This window comes from Vigna angularis, chromosome 8 (assembly GCF_016808095.1).
Source record: "Vigna angularis cultivar LongXiaoDou No.4 chromosome 8, ASM1680809v1, whole genome shotgun sequence".
Lineage (NCBI taxonomy): Eukaryota > Viridiplantae > Streptophyta > Magnoliopsida > Fabales > Fabaceae > Vigna > Vigna angularis.
Window position 1 is genome coordinate 32,700,764 of NC_068977.1, and position 19,678 is coordinate 32,720,441.

At 30.1% G+C, this 19,678-nt stretch overlaps 2 protein-coding genes across 5 annotated transcripts; one reads left to right on the top strand and one right to left on the bottom strand.

Annotated features, from left to right (window-relative positions):
- Positions 1-1,771: 1,771 nt before the first annotated feature.
- On the top strand, positions 1,772-5,560 carry LOC108344661 (protein BASIC PENTACYSTEINE2). Of its 3 annotated transcripts, none has more exons than XM_052867508.1 (4): positions 1,772-1,876; positions 2,091-2,192; positions 2,303-3,248; positions 5,410-5,560. In XM_052867508.1, the coding sequence occupies exons 3-4, from the start codon at positions 2,401-2,403 to the stop codon at positions 5,543-5,545; spliced, it is 984 nt and encodes a 327-aa protein (XP_052723468.1). In that variant the 5' UTR covers positions 1,772-1,876; positions 2,091-2,192; positions 2,303-2,400; the 3' UTR covers positions 5,546-5,560. The 3 variants fall into 3 exon arrangements, with proteins under 3 accessions (XP_052723468.1, XP_017438591.1, XP_017438592.1); XM_017583102.2 differs by lacking the exon at positions 5,410-5,560 and adding an exon at positions 3,328-3,548; XM_017583103.2 differs by lacking the exon at positions 5,410-5,560 and having other exon boundaries at positions 1,773-1,876; positions 2,303-3,548.
- Positions 5,561-8,528: 2,968 nt separating this feature from the next.
- On the bottom strand, positions 8,529-10,285 carry LOC108344645 (protein BASIC PENTACYSTEINE2). Of its 2 annotated transcripts, XM_017583085.2 has the most exons (3): positions 10,183-10,285; positions 9,868-9,969; positions 8,529-9,756 (listed from the first exon to the last, which is right to left on the bottom strand). In XM_017583085.2, exon 3 carries the CDS (start codon positions 9,659-9,661, stop codon positions 8,810-8,812), a length of 852 nt encoding a protein of 283 aa, XP_017438574.1. In that variant the 5' UTR covers positions 9,662-9,756; positions 9,868-9,969; positions 10,183-10,285; the 3' UTR covers positions 8,529-8,809. The 2 variants fall into 2 exon arrangements, with proteins under 2 accessions (XP_017438574.1, XP_017438573.1); XM_017583084.2 differs by lacking the exon at positions 9,868-9,969 and having other exon boundaries at positions 10,183-10,282.
- Positions 10,286-19,678: the final 9,393 nt, after the last annotated feature.

The window sequence follows — 19,678 nt, forward strand, 5'->3', positions numbered from 1 at the left end:
ACTTGTTATGCTATAAGCTTCAACGGTAGGTTAGGCTGATTTAAAGTGGGTGAGGTAGATAAGCTAGTCGTGGAGGTGGATGCATTAGATGATGAGAAGGGTAATCTGGTGGGCTATGGTTAGGCAAAGGCTTCATACCAAAGTTGATCCAGGGATGAAGAGAGGGATGTATATCATTAATGAGATGGTTATAAGTATATATAAGAGAGGAAACCATATTGATAAAAGGAAATTGTATTTCATAAAAAGTGACATTTTGTGATATTATTATCTTTTTGTGCAACAAATCAAAACATTTATAACCTCTATAATTAAGGGAGTATCCTAAAAAAACACAAGGAGTAGTTCGTGGTTGTAGTTTGTTAATGGTAGGAGAGTGAAACAAAAGAAAACAAAGATAACCAAAGACTCACAAATAAGTATAGAAGTGAATGCTCCATATTTGGTTAATGTGTGTTTCTTGGTGACAACCTAATATCTTGGTCTTGAAAGCACCTACACACTTTTTCTGAGACTGAATATAGAGGTGTTGCAATTGTTGTTATTGAATCTTGTAGACTTCACAATCTCCTTCTAGAGCTTCATTTTCCTCTCCTTTAGACTATATTTTGACATACTGTGATAATGTTAGTGTTATTTACCTATCTAGTAGTTATGTGAAGCATCAGTGCACACAACCTATTGAAATGGATATTCACTTTGTTTGAGAAAATTTAGCATGTGATCATACACAAGTTCTTCATGTCCATTCCCACCACCAGACCGCTAAGATCTTCACTAAAGGCCTATTTCGAGTTCTTTTTTATGATTTTTGGACTAATCTAAGCGTTCATGAATCTTTCGCTTAAACTACAAAGTTGTAATAAAATCCAAATTATTCTTATAAAATTAAATCAACTAACAATTGATTTCCTATAATTAAACTAATCCTACCAATATATAATTATGAACACCATAATTACAAAAGATTTAATAACCTAATTAAAATGTTTGAGATCATTTTGTTATGTCCAATGAAAATTAATTATTCACACATTTAAATTATTTTTTACTCTTACAATTATTATATATCTATTTCATTCAAATAATATATTAGAAAAAATATTAATTTTTTATTATTATTTTAATTTTAATTTTAAATTTAAACAACATAATAAACCTATTCCATCCATCTCATGATAAGTTAAGTACACTAGACTATAACATTTTCACATGTTAAACCATCAAATTTTATGCTAGTATGGGAGGGTTCATTGACCTTAAAGCACTCTTAACACCTATGAGAAACATCTCATGAATCACTAAAATATAAAAGCATCCCCATTCATTAAACATTAAAAAAAAGAAATCACCAAATATTTCATCCTCTTATTTTTCTTTTTTAAGAACTCCAGTTTTTTTATATTTTATTAATTGCATAAAATTAACTAATGTTGCACATATTGCCTTCTTTTTATAACTTAAAATCCATTGGTGAGTAGGTTTTTAATTTTCATTAATCAATAACCAATGTACAACTTGCATATTACAATATATTTTTGAATAATTTTTTTATTATCGTAATAAAATGACTATCATGGTATCTGGAATCCTAAAATGGAAAAACAAATGAAAACACATTTAAAATGGGGCAATTTGCAGACGAAGAGAAAAGAGGGATGCGACTAAGTAAACAATTATTTATGCTGTGCTGACTGAGTATTGGTCACTACAATTTGCACATTTTGCATTTGAATACAATATTTTAAATATTACTTTAATATTAGAATCTCATAATTTTTTTTAATGTTGAGATTAGATTTTAAGATGGCGTGCAGACATTTTTGTTCCTTTGCTCTCTTCATTTTCCATTCGTAGACGCCAAGAGCCCTAACAGGTACTGCTCCCTTTTCCCTCTGCTCAAACATTCTCTTGCCCTCTTATTTTTTCTTCAAATCATTGCATGGGTTCACATCAAAATCTCTTTTTTCTCCCATTTTCCCACTTTCATTTTAATCTTAGATTTTGTTGATCTGTTTGGTTTTTACCTCAAAGATCTGATTTTTGCTTACTTCTTTTTCATGCTAAAATGGATCTTGATCATAACCCAGAAGCTGAAATACTTGGGACAGGAGGTTTTGCATGTGTGCATTTATGGGATTTGGATAATTTACCCCGTTTACTGGTTCGACTTTATTTGAGCTCAAACAAAGGTGAGTTTTTAGGTCAGACAATTGCATTATGCTGTTTTTGAAGTTGTAGTTGTTTCACTTTCTGTTTACCGTGTTCAATGCGTTTGTTTTGAATTGTGTTGGTTTGTTAGGAGAATGCAATGGACTTGGATAATCTGTGAGGATATTTAACGTAGTGTACATTCACTGGATTGTATACCTGCAAATAGTTTCATCATTTGGTGTTGTGATGGATGGTGATAATGGTCTCAACATCCGTAACTGGGGTTACTATGAACCGGCCACATCGTTTAAGAGCCACCTGGGGCTGCAGCTGATGTCATCCATGCCGGAAAAGCCATTAATCGGAGGGCGCAATGCTGCGGTTTTATCTGGCACAAATGGGGCATTTCACCACAGAGACATTGGTATGTCCCACGCGACATACCCTATGGAATACACGAGAGATGCTTGGATTAGTAGTTACAGGGACAAGTATATGAATATGATACCTACAAGTCATAACTATGGTGGTATTCCAGAGACATCTTCGGCACATCAAATTCAAATGATTCCACCGCCGGAATTGCCGAAGGAAGAAAGGGAAGTGGAAGAGGAAGCTGTTGTTGAGAAGGCAACTGGGGGCAGTCGTAAGAAAAGACAGAGTCCTAAGGTGCCGAAATCTCCCAAGGCAAAGAAGTCCAAGAGGGGCCCTCGTGTGCCAAAGAATGAGAATGCTCCCACAGTTCATCGTGCAAGGGTTCCAAAGAAAACTACTGAAATTGTAATAAATGGAATAGACATGGATATTTCTAGTATTCCAATCCCTGTTTGTTCATGCACAGGAGCACCTCAACAGTGTTACAGATGGGGCTCTGGAGGGTGGCAATCTGCATGTTGCACAACAGGCATGTCAGTTTATCCTTTGCCTATGAGTACCAAGCGGCGTGGTGCTAGGATAGCTGGAAGGAAAATGAGTATAGGAGCATTCAAGAAAGTTTTGGAGAAACTTGCAGCTGAGGGTTATAACTTTTCTAATCCTATTGATTTGAGGACTTATTGGGCAAAACATGGCACCAACAAGTTTGTCACTATTAGGTAGGTCTCATCTATTTTCGTCGACTAGCTTTTTATTCCTTTCAATCTGTTTGTCATGTATATATGTGTATTTGGCCAGAGACTGAGGCTTCTTAGGTGTTGTAGTACAAGAAATTTCGAGGTCAGAAGACATTTCCTGTTCTTTTCCAAGTCTTCCTATGTTATTATCATCACTTCTTTGGATCAAGTGCATTGGAAAAATCAATCTTGTGGTTGGTGGGTTGGTCCTCATAGGGAAGTAGTTGATATAGCATCTTGTTTTATTGATATCTAGAAGTAAAATTTTATTGGTTCATGAGATTACTGGTGTTTGAAAGTTATATCCTTCTCTTTTTTACTTCCATCTAATTATGTGAGTTCAGTGTTGTGTAAATCCATACTTAGTTAGAATATGCCTATTTCAATGATGTGAAAGATAGTCTCTACTTGAAAACACTGCAGACTGTGATAAATTGCATTGTGTTTTGAGATGGTCTGATTCCATCAATGATTCAGCTTTTGTTTGAGGAAATTGACTGGTTTTGAAGTGCTTTTTCAATATATGTTTAGTGCAATATTTAGTGCTTTTTCAATATATGTTTCCCTTTTACTGTTTTTCTTTCTAAAATTACCGACAGTGATCTACTTCCAAGCATTGTTAGTTGAACAATTTGATTGCTAAATCATTTATACTATTTCGTGATAGATGCAGTTCAGTGTTTAGAGAAACATGTTTATCGAACATTGTGTGAAGATGGTTGTCATTGTGGTAGAATTTTGTCATGCATGTCTGATTATAGAATAAAAAAGAAAATTTAAGTAATCCATGGCTTGTATTTGTTAGCCAAAATCATTTTTATGCATGCTATATACTCATTGACTTGGTTCACACTGAAAGTATCAATGTAATTGTGGCCTTTTACTGAAGCATTAAAGAGTGATTATTATAAGACTTGTATGTACTTTTATTATTATTATTATTATTATTATTATTATTATTATTATTATTACAAATTTGACAAGTCATCATAAGGTATATTTCTCTTGTTTTGAATATTTTACTCTAAAATGAAGACTTAAGGCCTTGTTTTATTTTTGGTAAGTAGTCACTTTGGTCTTTGAAAGTGGAATTCACTGTCACTTCAGTTTTGTCATTTTGGTATTTGAATTTATTCACTTACTAACTTACTGTCATCTTAGTTCATGAACATAATCATTTACTATCATTTTAGTATCTACTAAATCAGTTATTGTAATTTTAGCATGTCAATGTACCTTCAAGATATCAAACATGTTCTACCAAAATAGTAAAATGTGGTTACATTCATGGCTTAAATGACATACACTATGTGGTGAAATTGAATAACTAAATTGACAGCATTCATAATAGCAGACTCAAATAGAAGAGATTTAATTACAACCCGTGGATATTATTTTTATGTAAAAGTAGAAAATACTGTATTAACATTTTTCAATTTATCTCATTATTCTTGCCAGTTTCTTCATATGTCAGGTATTTCCGTATCAAAGAAATCTAATTTTACCCTTTTCAGATTATAAATTTTTCAGATTATATAATTTAGAAGTTAAAATAATTCTTAGACTGTATAATTCGAAAGTAAAAAATGATTTTAGAACTTTGAAAGTTATTTTATATATATAAATTTTGTTTTAAATTGCACAATTTAAAATCAAAAGATGACTTTCATAATATGCAATTACAATTAAGAAAATAAATAACTTTTGGATGCTGTAATTTGTAATTTTCTTTTGAACAAGACTTTTGAATTACACAAAAGGAGAAAAAATGGAAGGCTACTTTAATACAGAGGTGCAGGAAGAAACTATCTTGTTTTTCTTTTCATCGCTTTCAGCTGGATTGGATCGATAATTAAGTAAGGCCCAATAACCAAAAGCCTTACATTTGGGCGTTGGGTGTTGCTCCCTCTACCACCACCCTATACTTCCTCCACCTCCCCACATTATTTTAAATACAATTATATCCTTAAGTTTTACTTTTATCCTATTTTAAATAATTTGAAACCCTAATTTTACTTTCCCAGCATCCACCCACGGAACTCTCTTTCCCTTTCCCCATTTTCGTTTCACCTCCCCACCTCTCGCATTTTCATTCCTTTTTCTTCCCAGTTTTTTTTTTTTGATTTGAAAGCTTCCATTGCAGTTGTGGTGTGAAGGAGCGTCGCCGCCGTGGTGTGGAGGAATATCGAGGAGCTTCCAGAGCATCAACTAGCGTGAAGAAGTATACATCAACGAAGGTAACATCCTTCAACGGAGGTGACATCCTTCAACGGAGGTGACATCCTTCAACGGATGTCCCCTAGTAAAACAAACTCTAAAATAAAAAACGTAATCTTTAAACGGAGGTGACATCTTCAACGGATGTCGACATCCGTTTTTCCTTAAACGGATGTTGACATCCATTGAAGGATGTTGACATCCGTCGAAGGATGTCACCTCCGTTTAAAGCTTATGTTTTTTATTTTAGGATTTTATTTCAAGATTTATTCGAATACGAGGAAGCACGACACGCACTGCACCACTCCACTCCACTGCTTGATAATTCTTTTCACCACCACCAACCTTTGCAACTTGTAGTATCTCACAACGATGAAAGAGAGGAAGAAATATAATGTTAAAATTAAAGAAAAGTATTTTACTCATGTACGGAACTAGAATAGGTTATTAGTGAAATATGTTGTGAATGGGTAAAATTAAAAAATAATAAGGGGATGGAGAGAAAAAGGTGTGGTGGTGGTGGAGGGAGCAACACCCTTCGGCGTTTAGCTAAAAAGAATTATCTTTCTGAATTAATCTTAAAACACAATAGTAATATAATTTATAAGATAACAACAATGTGAGACATGGTTTTCATTTATGCCGTTGAATTTTGTAACGTTATCTGTTATGTCACTGTCTTATTTAAGTGATAATAATTTCGTAATATATATTAATTTAATTTATGCGTTTAATTGTTCAATAATGAGAAACAAATTCTGATCTGTCAACTTTTTTTTCAGTTTGAACTTTCATTATCAAAATTAATAAGTAATAAATTATTTTATATTTCATAAAGTTATTTATAAGAATGATTTATTATTTTCATCTTCCGTTATTTATCTTTTAAAGTCAAAATTTCCGAAAAAGATAAAGGAAAACAGAAACGTTATGTTATTTATATATGTACACGTGAAGAACTACTTTTTTTTTATTGAAGTGAAAGTATATATTATTTTAAAATATCAATATTATTTAAAGCTTATTTTTAAGTAGTTTACAAGCAGTCCTAGCTGAGAATATATATTCCATGATTTCACATTGCTCTCAATAAAAATGTCAATAAATACAAAATTACATTAAACATAATTTTTAAAGCAATGATTATAAAAGTTAATAAATTTATTATACACATTAAAAAAGTATTTAAAACACATTATTTAACATTTATTTTTTAAATGCATTATTTTACTGACATTGCCAGAGATTTATTAAAAACACAAAATTTCACGAGTCTCTTTTGTTATGAGTTTTATGCCTAATTTAAGGATGTTTAGTTAATTTTAATTAATGATAAAAAAAAGCACATTAAAGAGTATGTTATTGAAGGTCTTTCTCATCTAATTTAAGGTCAATATAAAAGAATTCTACAGAATTAGTGGTTTCTCCATTTACAGGAATTTAAAATGAATTTCAGACACTTCAATGTCAATTAAAAAGATTTTAAATTTGATTTGAAAAATATTTTTAGAAAAGTCAATAACTGTACAGTGTATTAATTTGTGATTAAATCTAAATTATATAACATTGTTATCCAACATGTGGAAATTCACATAAAGTTGTTGCAACTTCATTACAATACGAATTATGATACATGTCAAAAATTCGTCTAATGTTTAAAGCACACAGAAGTCAAATAAATTTGTGTATTGAAAAGTATCTTGATGTTAATCAGAAAAAACCTATAATATAGGTAATATTTCAAATGGGATATAATGCACACAAGTCTTGTTGGTCTCTGTCTTAAATTATTAAAATATTTTTAATTTATTTTATATTCTATTTTGAAATTTATGTTATTATAAATTTTGTTTATTATTTGACATTAAAGAGAACAAATATGCATCTTTTTGGTATTATAATGTTCAATAAACCAGACTCTTTAAAAGATGAACAGCATCTACCACGAAATAGTATAGATGATTCAGCAATAAAATTGTTGAACTACATATGCTCGGAAGTAGAGCACTGCCATTCATTTTACAAAGAAAAACAGTAAATATTGCTTTTACCACTTCAAACCAGCCAATTTCTTCAAAAACAAGCTGAATCGTTCATGGAATCAGACCATCTCAAAACACATTGCAATTTAGGAGAGTGTGCAGTGTTTTCAAGTAGAGCTGAATATTGCTTTTACCACTTCAAACCAGTCAATTTCTTCAAAAACAAGCTGAATCATTCATGGAACCAGACCTTCTCAAAACACATTGCAATTTATGACAGTGTGCAGTGTTTCCAAGTAGAGCCTAGCTTTCACATGTCATATAAATAGGCACATTCTAACTAGGTATGGTTTTGTACAACACTAAACAACCTTTAATATAGGATGTGAGTTCAGTTTTAGTAATATCCCATGAGGGTGCTATTAACAGTTCCTACCTGATGAGTTGAGTCAGTGAAGCAAGAATGGCTTCTGGGCGTACACTGTGTATGTTTTGTGTAGGGTTTCAGGTGTTATTAACAGGTACCGGATACAGTTAGTACCGCCTCCTGTGCAGATATACTTTCCATAGTTAACAGAAATTATGTTCAAATTCTTGATGGCTAATTTGAAATGTGAATTTTGGAAGAAAAGACTCAGGATAACAAACCAAAGCTGCTAACAACGTTATATGAAAGACACATCTCCAGAAAAGCAGTGATGAATTTATGGATGAGGTGCAACTTCATCTTGGCATAATCAAACACTGATGCAGGCCTTCTGAACTCATCAAGTTGCTCTTGGATTACACTTTCGGGTCGGAATATTGTATTATTGAAAGCTTATGGTGTTATGGTCTAGTGGGAGTCTAGGAATAGGGATTTTTTGTTGAGTTATTTATACTCTTAATAGTATAAAATATTGTATCCTATGCTGCACAATTTTTTTCAGGCCTAGATTTTGTATATGGGTTGGAACACCTCTGGCGTTCTTTATAAGAAAAAACACAACACAAAACAACTGAACTCACAAAACTAGTTGGAAGTAGAAAAGAGATTGGATATATAACATTCAAACACCAGTAATTTCATGAACTGATAAAATTTACTTCTAAATATCAATAAGACAAGATGCTATCAGCTTGTTCCCTGTCAGAACCAACCCACCAACCGAATGATTGAATACCCAGGCACTCAATCCAAAGAAGTGATGATACTAAAGTCAGAAAAGAACAGGAAATGTCTTGTGACCTCGAAAATTCTGGTACTACAAACCACTAAGAAGCCTCAGTCTCTGGCCAATACACATATATATACATGACAAACAGATTGAAAGGAATAAGAAGCTAGTTGACGATAGAGGAGACCTACCTAATAGTGACAAACTTGTTGGTGCCATGTTTTGCCCAATAAGTCCTCAAATCAATAGGATTAGAAAAGTTATAACCCTCAGCTGCAAGTTTCTCCAAAACTTTCTTGAATGCTCCTATACTCATTTTCCTTCCAGCTATCCTAGCACCACGCCGCTTGGTACTCATAGGCAAAGGATAAACTGACATGCCTGTTGTGCAACATGCAGATTGCCACCCTCCAGAGCCCCATCTGTAACACTGTTGAGGTGCTCCTGTGCATGAACAAACAGGGATTGGAATACTAGAAATATCCATGTCTATTCCATTTATTACAATTTCAGTAGTTTTCTTTGGAACCCTTGCACGATGAACTGTGGGAGCATTCTCATTCTTTGGCACACGAGGGCCCCTCTTGGACTTCTTTGCCTTGGGAGATTTCGGCACCTTAGGACTCTGTCTTTTCTTACGACTGCCCCCAGTTGCCTTCTCAACAACAGCTTCCTCTTCCACTTCCCTTTCTTCCTTCGGCAATTCCGGCGGTGGAATCATTTGAATTTGATGTGCCGAAGATGTCTCTGGAATACCACCATAGTTATGATTTGTAGGTATCATATTCATATACTTGTCTCTCTGACTACTAATCCAAGCATCTCTCACGTATTCCATAGGGTATGTAGCGTGGGACATACCAATCTCTCTGTGGTGAAATGCCCCATTTGTAGCAGATAAAACCGCAGCATTGCGCCCTCCGATTAAAGGCTTTTCCGGCATGGATGACATCAGCTGCAGCCCCAGATGGCTCTTAAACGATGTGGCCGGTTCATAGTAACCCCAGTTACGGATGTTGAGACCATTATCACCATCCATCACAACACCAAATGATGAAACTATTTGCAGGTATACAATGCAGTGAGTGTACACTATTTAAATAACCTCAGATTGTTCAAGTCCATTGCATTCTCCTAACAAATCAACACAATTCAAAACAGAACACATTTAAGATGGGAAACACAGAGTGAAACAACTACAACTACAAAAACAGCAGAATGCAATTGTCTGACCTAAAAACTCACCTTTGTTTGAGCTCAAATAAAGTCAAACCATAAAAGGGGACAAATCATAGAAATCCCATAAATGCACACATGCAAAACCACCTTCCCCAAATATTTCAGCTTCTGGGTTTTGATCAAGATCCATTTTAACATGAAAACATGGTAAAAGAAAAATCAGATCTTTGAAGTAAAAACCAAGCAGATCAACAAAATCTAAATTTAAAATGGAAGTGGAAAAATGGGTGAAAAAAGAGATTTTGATGTGAACCCATGCAATGATTTAAAGAAAAAATAAGAGGGCAAGAGAATGTATGAGCAGGGAGAAGGGAGCAGCACCTGTTAGGGTTCTTGGCCTCTACGAATGGAAAATGAAGAGAGCAAAGGAACAAAAATGTCTGCACGCCATCTTAAAATCTAATCTTAACATTAAAAAAAACATTTATGAGATTCTAATATTAAAGTAATATTTAAAATATTGTATTCAAATGCAAAATGTGCAAATTGCTTAGACCAATACTCAGTCAGCGCAGCATAGATAATTATTCACTTAGTTCCTCTTTCCTCTTCCTCTGCCAATTGCCCCATTTTAAATGTGTTTTTATTTCTTTTTCCATTTTAGTATACCAGACAGTGTAGACATGATCATGATAACTCAATTTTCCATTTTATTTTATTACTATGAAAATTACTGAAAAATATAATTGTAATCTGCAAGTTGTACATTTGTTACTAATTAATGAAAATTATTAACTTAGTTACCTGTTAATATTGAGTTGTAATTCTAAGGCAACAGGAACATATATAGGATATTCTTGCAACAAATATTTAATTTTATATCAATTTGACAAAATTGGAAGTGTAAAAAGAAGTAAACTAATGGGATTAAAAATTTAATGACTTTTTTGTGGAGTATTTAATGAATGTGAGTATTTGATTATTTTATGACATGTTCAGGATGGTTATATGTCTCTTGATATTTGATTTTCAAAAACAAATTTTAAAATAAAACATGGTTTTTAAGGAATAGTAAAATATGTTAAGAGAACGAAGTTTCAATAGTTTTTAACTTTGTTCTAAAATGCTTTTACATTCATTGTTGTATGATATATACTAATCTGTATGTATGCTCATTAAACTTTCTAAATTGATTGTTTAAATTGGAGGAGACTTGGAAGTGTTCATTAGATTTAACTAATTAAATAAGTTAGTAAGTATTTTAATAGAATTAAATCATAATTAGATTGACTGAATGAAAATCCAGTGAAAAATTTATAAATACAGATCCAAAATATAATTCTTGAGAATTTTATAACACATTTAAGTACTGAATTAACTTTAATAGACATACCTGATTGGTTAAAAGAACACAGAGTAAGAAAATAAAATTGAAAAGTGAAGAAAATTGAATGAAGTAAAAAACTTGACCATACACATATTACAATAATAAAAATAAAACAATTATGAATATAATTTTTAATTTTAAAAATTGTCAACTTATTACTTTAACAATGATTTTTATTTTTCATTACTAATGAATCTATATTTATTTATATAATTTTATCATTATACTAATTATTGTCGCCTTCTTTCATATATCCAAGCTGAGTATCGTTTATATATTGTTATGAGTAGAATTAGTATTATACTATCACAATAATATTTTTTAGTATATTCAACTGGATTTATTTTTAAATAAATTAATGAAAAAAAATATTTTATAGCTGAAAATAAAAAAATACACATCTTTGAATATAAATTATATTTTAAATCTATAATAAATATTAATTGTGAGGACAGTTATTATACTACTTCTGTTGAGATAACTTTTATGAAAATATATATCATCCAACTCTTGTTATATATATATATATGTATGTATATATATATATATTTATATATATATATTAAGTAATGAACAAAATGAAGAGAAAATATATATTTTTTATATTGAATTTATAAAGCTTTCTTAATAATTTAAAATATATTGGGGATTATTGTGTGTAAATTGAACTACAAACTTCAACTTTCAAATGTCTGGAACGATGGTAAATGTTTTCATTGTGTAAATTGAACTACAAATGAACATTTGATTCTATTTTATTATTATAGTTTTAAATGTATTTTATTTTATAAGATTATTGGCATTTTATGTATCTGAAGAAAATTACATTGATAAGTGACCCACTGGCAACAGGCTGGGCTGGTTACAGCATTGGGTTGGGCTACTAACCTCATTGAATATTTCACATTTAATTCTTCTAAGTTCACAAAATATATAAAGTAAAAAATAAAAAAAAAACTGAGTTATACGTTAATTTTTATGATAATTATCTTCAAATTATTTTATAATATTTTTTTACCAAATAATAATACAGATAAATATATTAATACTATATAACCATCAAAGCATAAAAAACATGTAAAAGAATATAAATAAAACTTATTATTATATTATTTTTAGTACAAGAATTGCTCTAACGTTTTGTTTAGATGCTACAGTAAAAGCACTACAAAAAGAAATAAGAAAAATAGGAATAATAAAATAGATTCTTATATGATTTAAATCGAGATAATAAAATAAATAAGCACTGCACATAAGAAACTCCAGTGCTTATATTATTTTAGATTTTTTTATGATAGTACCTCTGTGAGAAAAATGTAAAGAAATTATCACGTGATCATTTTGGTCTTTAACTGTTTTTATATGAATTGTATTATTATTTTATTTTTGTAAATTCATTTATGATTTTGATTTAAAAATTAAATCACTGTGTTTTAGAGATTCTCAAATTCCTACCAATCTTCTCATTTTCACTCTGTAAGACTTTGGGCTTTGGCCCAATACCCTTTTCTTTTGTTTGAATGTAGACTTTCTTTTCCTTTTTCATAATATAACTTTTTCTATTTCTACCTTTCAACCTTTTTCCTCAACAAATTATACAACAGTTTTACTCAAACTTAAAAATGAACAATATTTCAAAAATAATGATACGAGTCTAACAATGTTATTTATATAAACTTACTCATTTAATATGATTGGTTTGGACTTAAAGAAACATTATTTACAATAATACCTTCGAATGTTTTAGCAATTAATGTAGATTTATCTCATAATTCAGGTGTATTAACTATTTTTATTTATAGATTTTAAAATGAAATTTGAATCAACGAGGACCTAATTACAATCTAACGTCTTAAACTAATCTGAATTAGAAATAATTTTTCTTTTGATAAGTAGTTTGGTCTCTTGTCACAGCCACTCAGTCATGTTCATGGCATGACAGATAGATTGTAAGATCGATCAATCTAAGATGATCGGACAGGATACAATTATTAAATAGTATGAATTTTTTTTTTCTATAAAATTATTACTACTATAATGTTTTACAACTCATACTTTAATTAAAAGTTAAATAATTTTTTTTGTATTTTAAAATAACATTTGAAAGCTGAGTCCTGTTCCAGTCAACATATTTTAAGCATCGGAAGGCAAAGTTTGAGGTGAATTTTTCTGGATAAACAACAATCTCCCAATAGTTGAGTTGTGGGCTTTATTGATCTATGTTATACAATTATTTAAACTTGAGATATGTGATTCATTATTATTCTAAGATTTTGCTTTAAACAAGTAAGTAAAGTTTAGTGAAGGATTGTGTATAAAAAAAGAGAGTAAAGTATGGTTTGAACGCTAATTATCAAAGAAAAAACACACCTTATAGTATGACATTATACCGACTAATGATAAAAGTTTATAACATTAGTGCTAAATCATTTTTATCAACTTGAGCTTCTTTTATGCTTGAGTTGGCATTGCAAGGTCAAGAATTGACAGAGTAGTGAAATTGATAATTTAAATAATACAATGATATATTTTCATAGATTTTTTTTATAACATTTTAACACATATATAATTTTTTTAGTTAAATTTAAAGTATGCCACCATAATAACAAATAAATAATGAATCAATAAAAAAATGACACGTGTATTATATAAAATTATTGTCAAAATATTTTTTCTATTTAAATAATATTTTTTTATCAGGAATTAAGTAAAGAGAATTGAATTTACAAAGTAAGATGTAAAAAAAAAATAAACATGAGAGCAGAATTAATAGTTGTCCTGTAGAGATTCGTGAAGCCCTAAGGATCTTATTACATACATGACTTACAACAATGATAAGGCAATGTTTGCAGACTGTGCCAGAGAAGGTGTTTGATTCTGTAAGCATAATCAAAGACTACAGTTCTTCCTTTTCCAACCAAAATGAGTCAAATGTCCCACAACAACAGAACACTTTCGTACTTGTTTTCCTTTTTCACATGAATATGTTATTTTTCTGGAAGTTAAGTTAATACTCTATAATTAGAATATTAAATTAAGAGATTGTTGTTCAACCTTTTTATAATTACTATCCAAATATATTATACTTAATCAAACATTGTTCATGTCTAATATATATACTATTTATGCTTAGCACTCACTCTTGTTTAAGTTCTGATAACACACAACTAAACTCTTACAAACTCTAAACACCTTTATTTTTATGTGTGTGTTCTTGAGGCTGTCTGCTTAAAATATGAGTTAAGTCAAGTTTAGGGTTAGATGCATGCAACGAATCGGTAAAATACGTTAAGCACATGCACACATGCTATTGAACCATGACAAAACATGATTTTTAATGCAAAATGAGACATAAACATGAACCACAAAACATTGTTGATTTATTTATTGAAGACAGTGTATGTCCAAGTGAAAGGTTTCTAGATTAAAACTCTAACTTTTTTTTTTGTCATCAACATCAAACAAATGATAAGGTAGAAAGAAAGCTTTGAGTATATATATATCATTAAAGCTGTCAATTTGATTCATGATTCTGGGGCTAGCTCTAACCCACTCTTGAAAAAACTTCTTCTGAAGAAACCCCTCAATTGAGGGTCAAAAAAAAGCTCCAACCCCCAAAGCCTCCTCTCAAGTGGGTCAGGGTCAGGGTTAAAGTGGGTTTAGCCCACTAAATTTTTTTTTTGGAAATTAAACTTCAACATTCTCATAACAACTATTAAAAGTATTAAATTTTATATTCATGTAATTGATTTCTTATTTTAAATTATTAAATAAAACTAATTAATTATAGTATAATAGAATATTTAATATTCAAAATAACCACTTTTTTAAATAATTAAAAACAATTGCAAAATACACACTTAATTTTATACAACTAAATAGTATTACAAATTTATTTTACTAAAATATTATAAAAATGTTTTATTTTGTTGTCAATAATAATACAATTATGTCTTTGCAGACATCTATTATTAGAAAATTATATATAATTAGTAATATTAAAATAACCCCAAAGAGAGATAATAACATATTAAATTGATTTAATATTTGCACTATTTTTACAGTTTTTAAAAAGAATCACTGTTTTGTTTTCTCGACTTCTAAAATATCACTCAATCTGTTTTTAATTATTTAAAATTAAAAATAATTCAAAAATTTATTATCTAAAATTTTTGGATCAAAAATAGTATTAATATTTTATGTGTAAATTAAACTTATGTTTTATTTTGTTTTTTTCTCTGATAATCTTTTATCAAAATCACTATAAGATATATTATAAAAAGAAAGTTAATTTCTTAAAAATTTATAAAAAAAATGAAAATTTTAAATAGACCTAAAGTACTAAAGAATGACAAATGTTATAGTGTTTCAATTCTTTAACTAACACATTAAATAATTTATTTTTAACTTTCAATTAGAACACATAACATAAATGTATGTTTATGTTTATGACATTTAAAATGTAAACATTTTGAGTGAGTAGTAAGACGAGATTGAATCCTATGGGCGAATACAACTGTGGCCTGCACAAGGTTTATGAGTTTTTTCTTTTTACTTATTATTTATGTTATGAGCATGATTTGTTGAGTATAAAATGAAAAAGAAAATCATTTATATTTAATTTCTTTTTCAAAAGCTTTCTAAGAAAATAAAGAAGCCTCATTTTTTTTAAATTAAGAGTTTCATTTAGAGAAAATCTTCTCTTAAATTTCAATTAGGATAATTTTATATAGAAAGTTAATTTCTGACTTATAACCTAAAAAAAAGCGAAATTAAATATTTAAATTTCAAATTTATAAAATGATCATTTAATTATATATTTAGAGAATCTAACTCAATAAATATTGTCATTTTGCTTTTGCTTTTTGATTCTAGAACTCTCCTCCTGTAAAAATTTCAATTTATTTTCTATAATAACTATTTTTGTAACAGATTAGAAGTTAATTATATTTTTTTTGTATGTTGTTACCAATAAGGAGTATTGGTAAATCTTGAAGAAATTTGTTTTGATGATGCTGCAAGAAGTTTTAGTTGAAGAAGATATTAGAATTAGTTAAAAGCAATTTGTAGAGATTAAATGTAGTAGGAAATTCTTGTAAACTTTGTAAACTTGCATTTTTAACTGCAATAATCGATTATGGAATGACCATAATCGATTATCACAGAGTCATACAGGAATAATCGATTATCACATCATATAATCGATTATCACTTTTTTGTAAACCCCATAACGGACACAAATAATCGATTATCACTTTTGATAATCGATTATCAATGACAGTTGGGAGATGTCTTTTCAGTTTTTGATCCTGCACGAAACTAGGCTTATAAATAGAGGTCTTCACAGCTCTTAGAAATAACTTTTCAATTGAGAGTATTAGAGCTTTGTGCCTAAGGGAAGCTCTCTGTCTGTGAGTGAAAAGGATCTATGTCATTTTGAGAATACAGTTTGTCTGAGGAAGTTCTCAAAGTGATAGAGTGCTCTTGTCTGGTCTTGTGAATAGGAGAAGCTCGCGCTTTGTGTGTCAAAGGTCGGAGCAATTCTCTTCAAGTTGACAGATCTGTTGCTTCCGGTTCGTGCGTCGAAGGAAGCTCTTCCGGTTCGTTTGTCGAAGGAAGGTGTTTTCTATTCTTTGCTCATTTCATTTATCTTGTAATTTGTACAACTATATTTTTAGTGAAAAAGGTTAATCACTATTTATAATGATTAACGACTGGACGTAGAATCTTTTGATTCGAACCAGGATAAAAATTCTGTGTTGATTTTCTTGATTCCTAAAAACTCTTGGCACATCAACTGTTCGATAAAAGTTCGCTAAGAAAATCAATTTTTGAAACCGACTATTTTAACTTGTGTTGTGATCGTTACACGCTTTCCGCTATCTATATTTTATTCCGCTGCGCGACTCTATAACGGTACCGATTGTTCCGACATATGCAAAATGAATATTTTTTCTAAAAAAAAGGCCCATGGGTTGGCCCTGACCCACAAGGCTTTTGAAGATATTTTGGCCCCTGTAGGCTTTTTCTATGAGGGGTTTTTTGGCCCTATGAATTTTTCTGGTCCCAACGCACATGGGTTAGGGCCAAACCATGTAAGGGGGGCCAAATTGACGGATCTATACCTCATACTATAAACATGGAATAAAGTGATATTGTGTTTAATTAACTTATCCTAGCCAAGAGTGACATACAATGTTGTATATTTTAATTACTCACCTACTAATTAAAAATAGAAACATAAACCCAAGGTAGTTTGTCAATTTATAAACTAAACACTATGAACTTATTTGGGAAGCTTGATCATTTATTTTCACAAATTTTGTGATGCTTTTTTACATGTTAAGGGAATATTAATTTCCTAGTAAAGAAATTTAAGGCATTCCAAATAAGCACTAATCGTAACAATGTTTTTGTTTTTCTCTAATTTCTAATTAGCACAATCTAAAAAGGTTCGAGTAATTAAGGGTATTTGAAAGAAGGCCTTACTTCACTTTCACATTTAAAGTAGGGTTTCGTAAATGGATGGAAATGAAAAAAAACATTTTCTTTCGTTCTATTTCCTTTCCTTTCATTCTTTTTAATTAGCATAAAACAAAATGTACCATTGTTTTATCTTATATATTCTTTTCCATTCATCCTTTTTGAAATCACAGTAAAATAAAACAGGAGTTTGAATAGAGTTTAATTTTTTTTTTGCAATGAAGTGTTAGATATTATTTGTAGAGATTAAACGGTCGGACACTTAAGAATTTTTATTAAACCTTTAGAAAAATTGATAAACATATAACAAGGAAGAAAATTTGTTTTAGTTACGTTTAGTTCTTCTTTAAATACTTTTAAAGAGTTTCATTAATCTTTGAAAAAATTATAAGTTTAACCATTTCTAATTTAAAAAGAATATAATCACTCATGGTATCAAATAGTCCAATTGACTATATTGTTTAACTCCTTCTGAGTTCAACAAACAAGTATTTTAAATCACTTCTGATTATACAAAAACAACAAAGTGTTTTTATGAAAACAAGTATAAATAGGAACTCTCTTAAAGAGGATATATATTTGAGCAATGCAAGATTTATTTGAAAAACTTATTACAAAGATTTTGTTTTTTTAAAGAGCTTAGACGATGTAGATGAAAGAGAGTTTTGACAACATAAGAGCGTATGCAATTCTTGTTATCTTTCTCTTCATGCGATGTTCTTTAAATAGACATCTTCGAAAAAAAATTGTTACTCAGAGGCATTAACTTTGGCATAGGTGTATAGCCTTTTGTGATAAGTCAAATGCTTTGCTTTTGGAGAGGCTACTACGTTGTTTGTACAAAATGAACAGTTAAAAAGGCATTGAGAAAACATAATATAAAACTTTTAAATAAAGCTTTGTCATTTGTGATATGCACGGATAAAGAGAAACAGTACACCAGATAAAGAAGTATTATTTGCACATTACATTTAAAACGTTAGACATTCTTTAACGTTTAAAATGGCACGCATACTAGCGTTTATGTGAAGTCTGTTTATAGTAACGTATATAGTTTAGGATTTGTTAACAAATATATTACGTTGATGTTATACTCTTCTCTTTAGCGTTTATATACACAGCATTAAAGATATTGTTTAATAATATTTAACATTTAACTCATTATTCTTGACAATTCTTTTTATATATGTTATTTTGTTAAACATTTTTCTTATTAAACTTCAAAATAAAGATTCCTAAACGATCTTGTCTTCGATACTTTTTTCTAAAATACACATAGAAATCACTACTTAACCATGAGACACTTTGGTGATGAATTATTTAATTGCATGATTATGAATTATTATGAAGCAGAATGGCATAACAATTTCTCTAGCATCATCACCTACAAGCTTACAGCAAAGCATGTGTTCCGAACAAGTACTTAGAGATATAACGAGGAAGAGAATAACGTAGTTTAATGCATAATAAGGAAGATGTTTAAGGTAGAAGCGACACTGGGATAATATTCTAATTCCAATAATCTGAGTGAAGAAGAAAAACCTTGTAGGTTCATGAACTTGGATTTGGAAATAGTTTGACCATATTACAGTTGAAACATATGGAAGAGGGTTAATGGTGGTAGACAAGGAAATATTCGTACCATTCTTGTCCCTAAAGCTTCCCTAGAAGCTAGAGTTAGCAGGGTTATCTCATTAAGAGACAGTGCTACAGTTTATAATATATACATGTATGTTTAAAACAACTTGTAACGTTATCACATGTCAATCACAACTTGTAACTTTGTCAAAAAATAAACAGTGCTGCTATATATCTTGACGTCCAAAATTAGTATAACATCATTTGATACTGATGTTTCGCTTTTAATAATTTTTTCAAAAACTGTGGGTTCCATGAGATTAGTAAATGATGGATAATTTGACATTTTCTTCCTTCTTTTAGGGTTAAACAAATTTGAATTCAGGGGTGGACATTCTGTCTCTTCCTCCGCATTCAGTCGTTGTAGCA

Bases quoted from the DNA above. Each gene is read 5' to 3' on its own strand.
- LOC108344661 (XM_052867508.1), top strand. From the start codon at position 2,401: ATGGATGGTGATAATGGTCTCAACATCCGTAACTGGGGTTACTATGAA. The intron at 3,249-5,409 runs GTAGGTCTCATC...CTTCCATTGCAG, and splicing joins AACAAGTTTGTCACTATTAG to TTGTGGTGTGAAGGAGCGTC.
- LOC108344645 (XM_017583085.2), bottom strand. From the start codon at position 9,661: ATGGATGGTGATAATGGTCTCAACATCCGTAACTGGGGTTACTATGAA.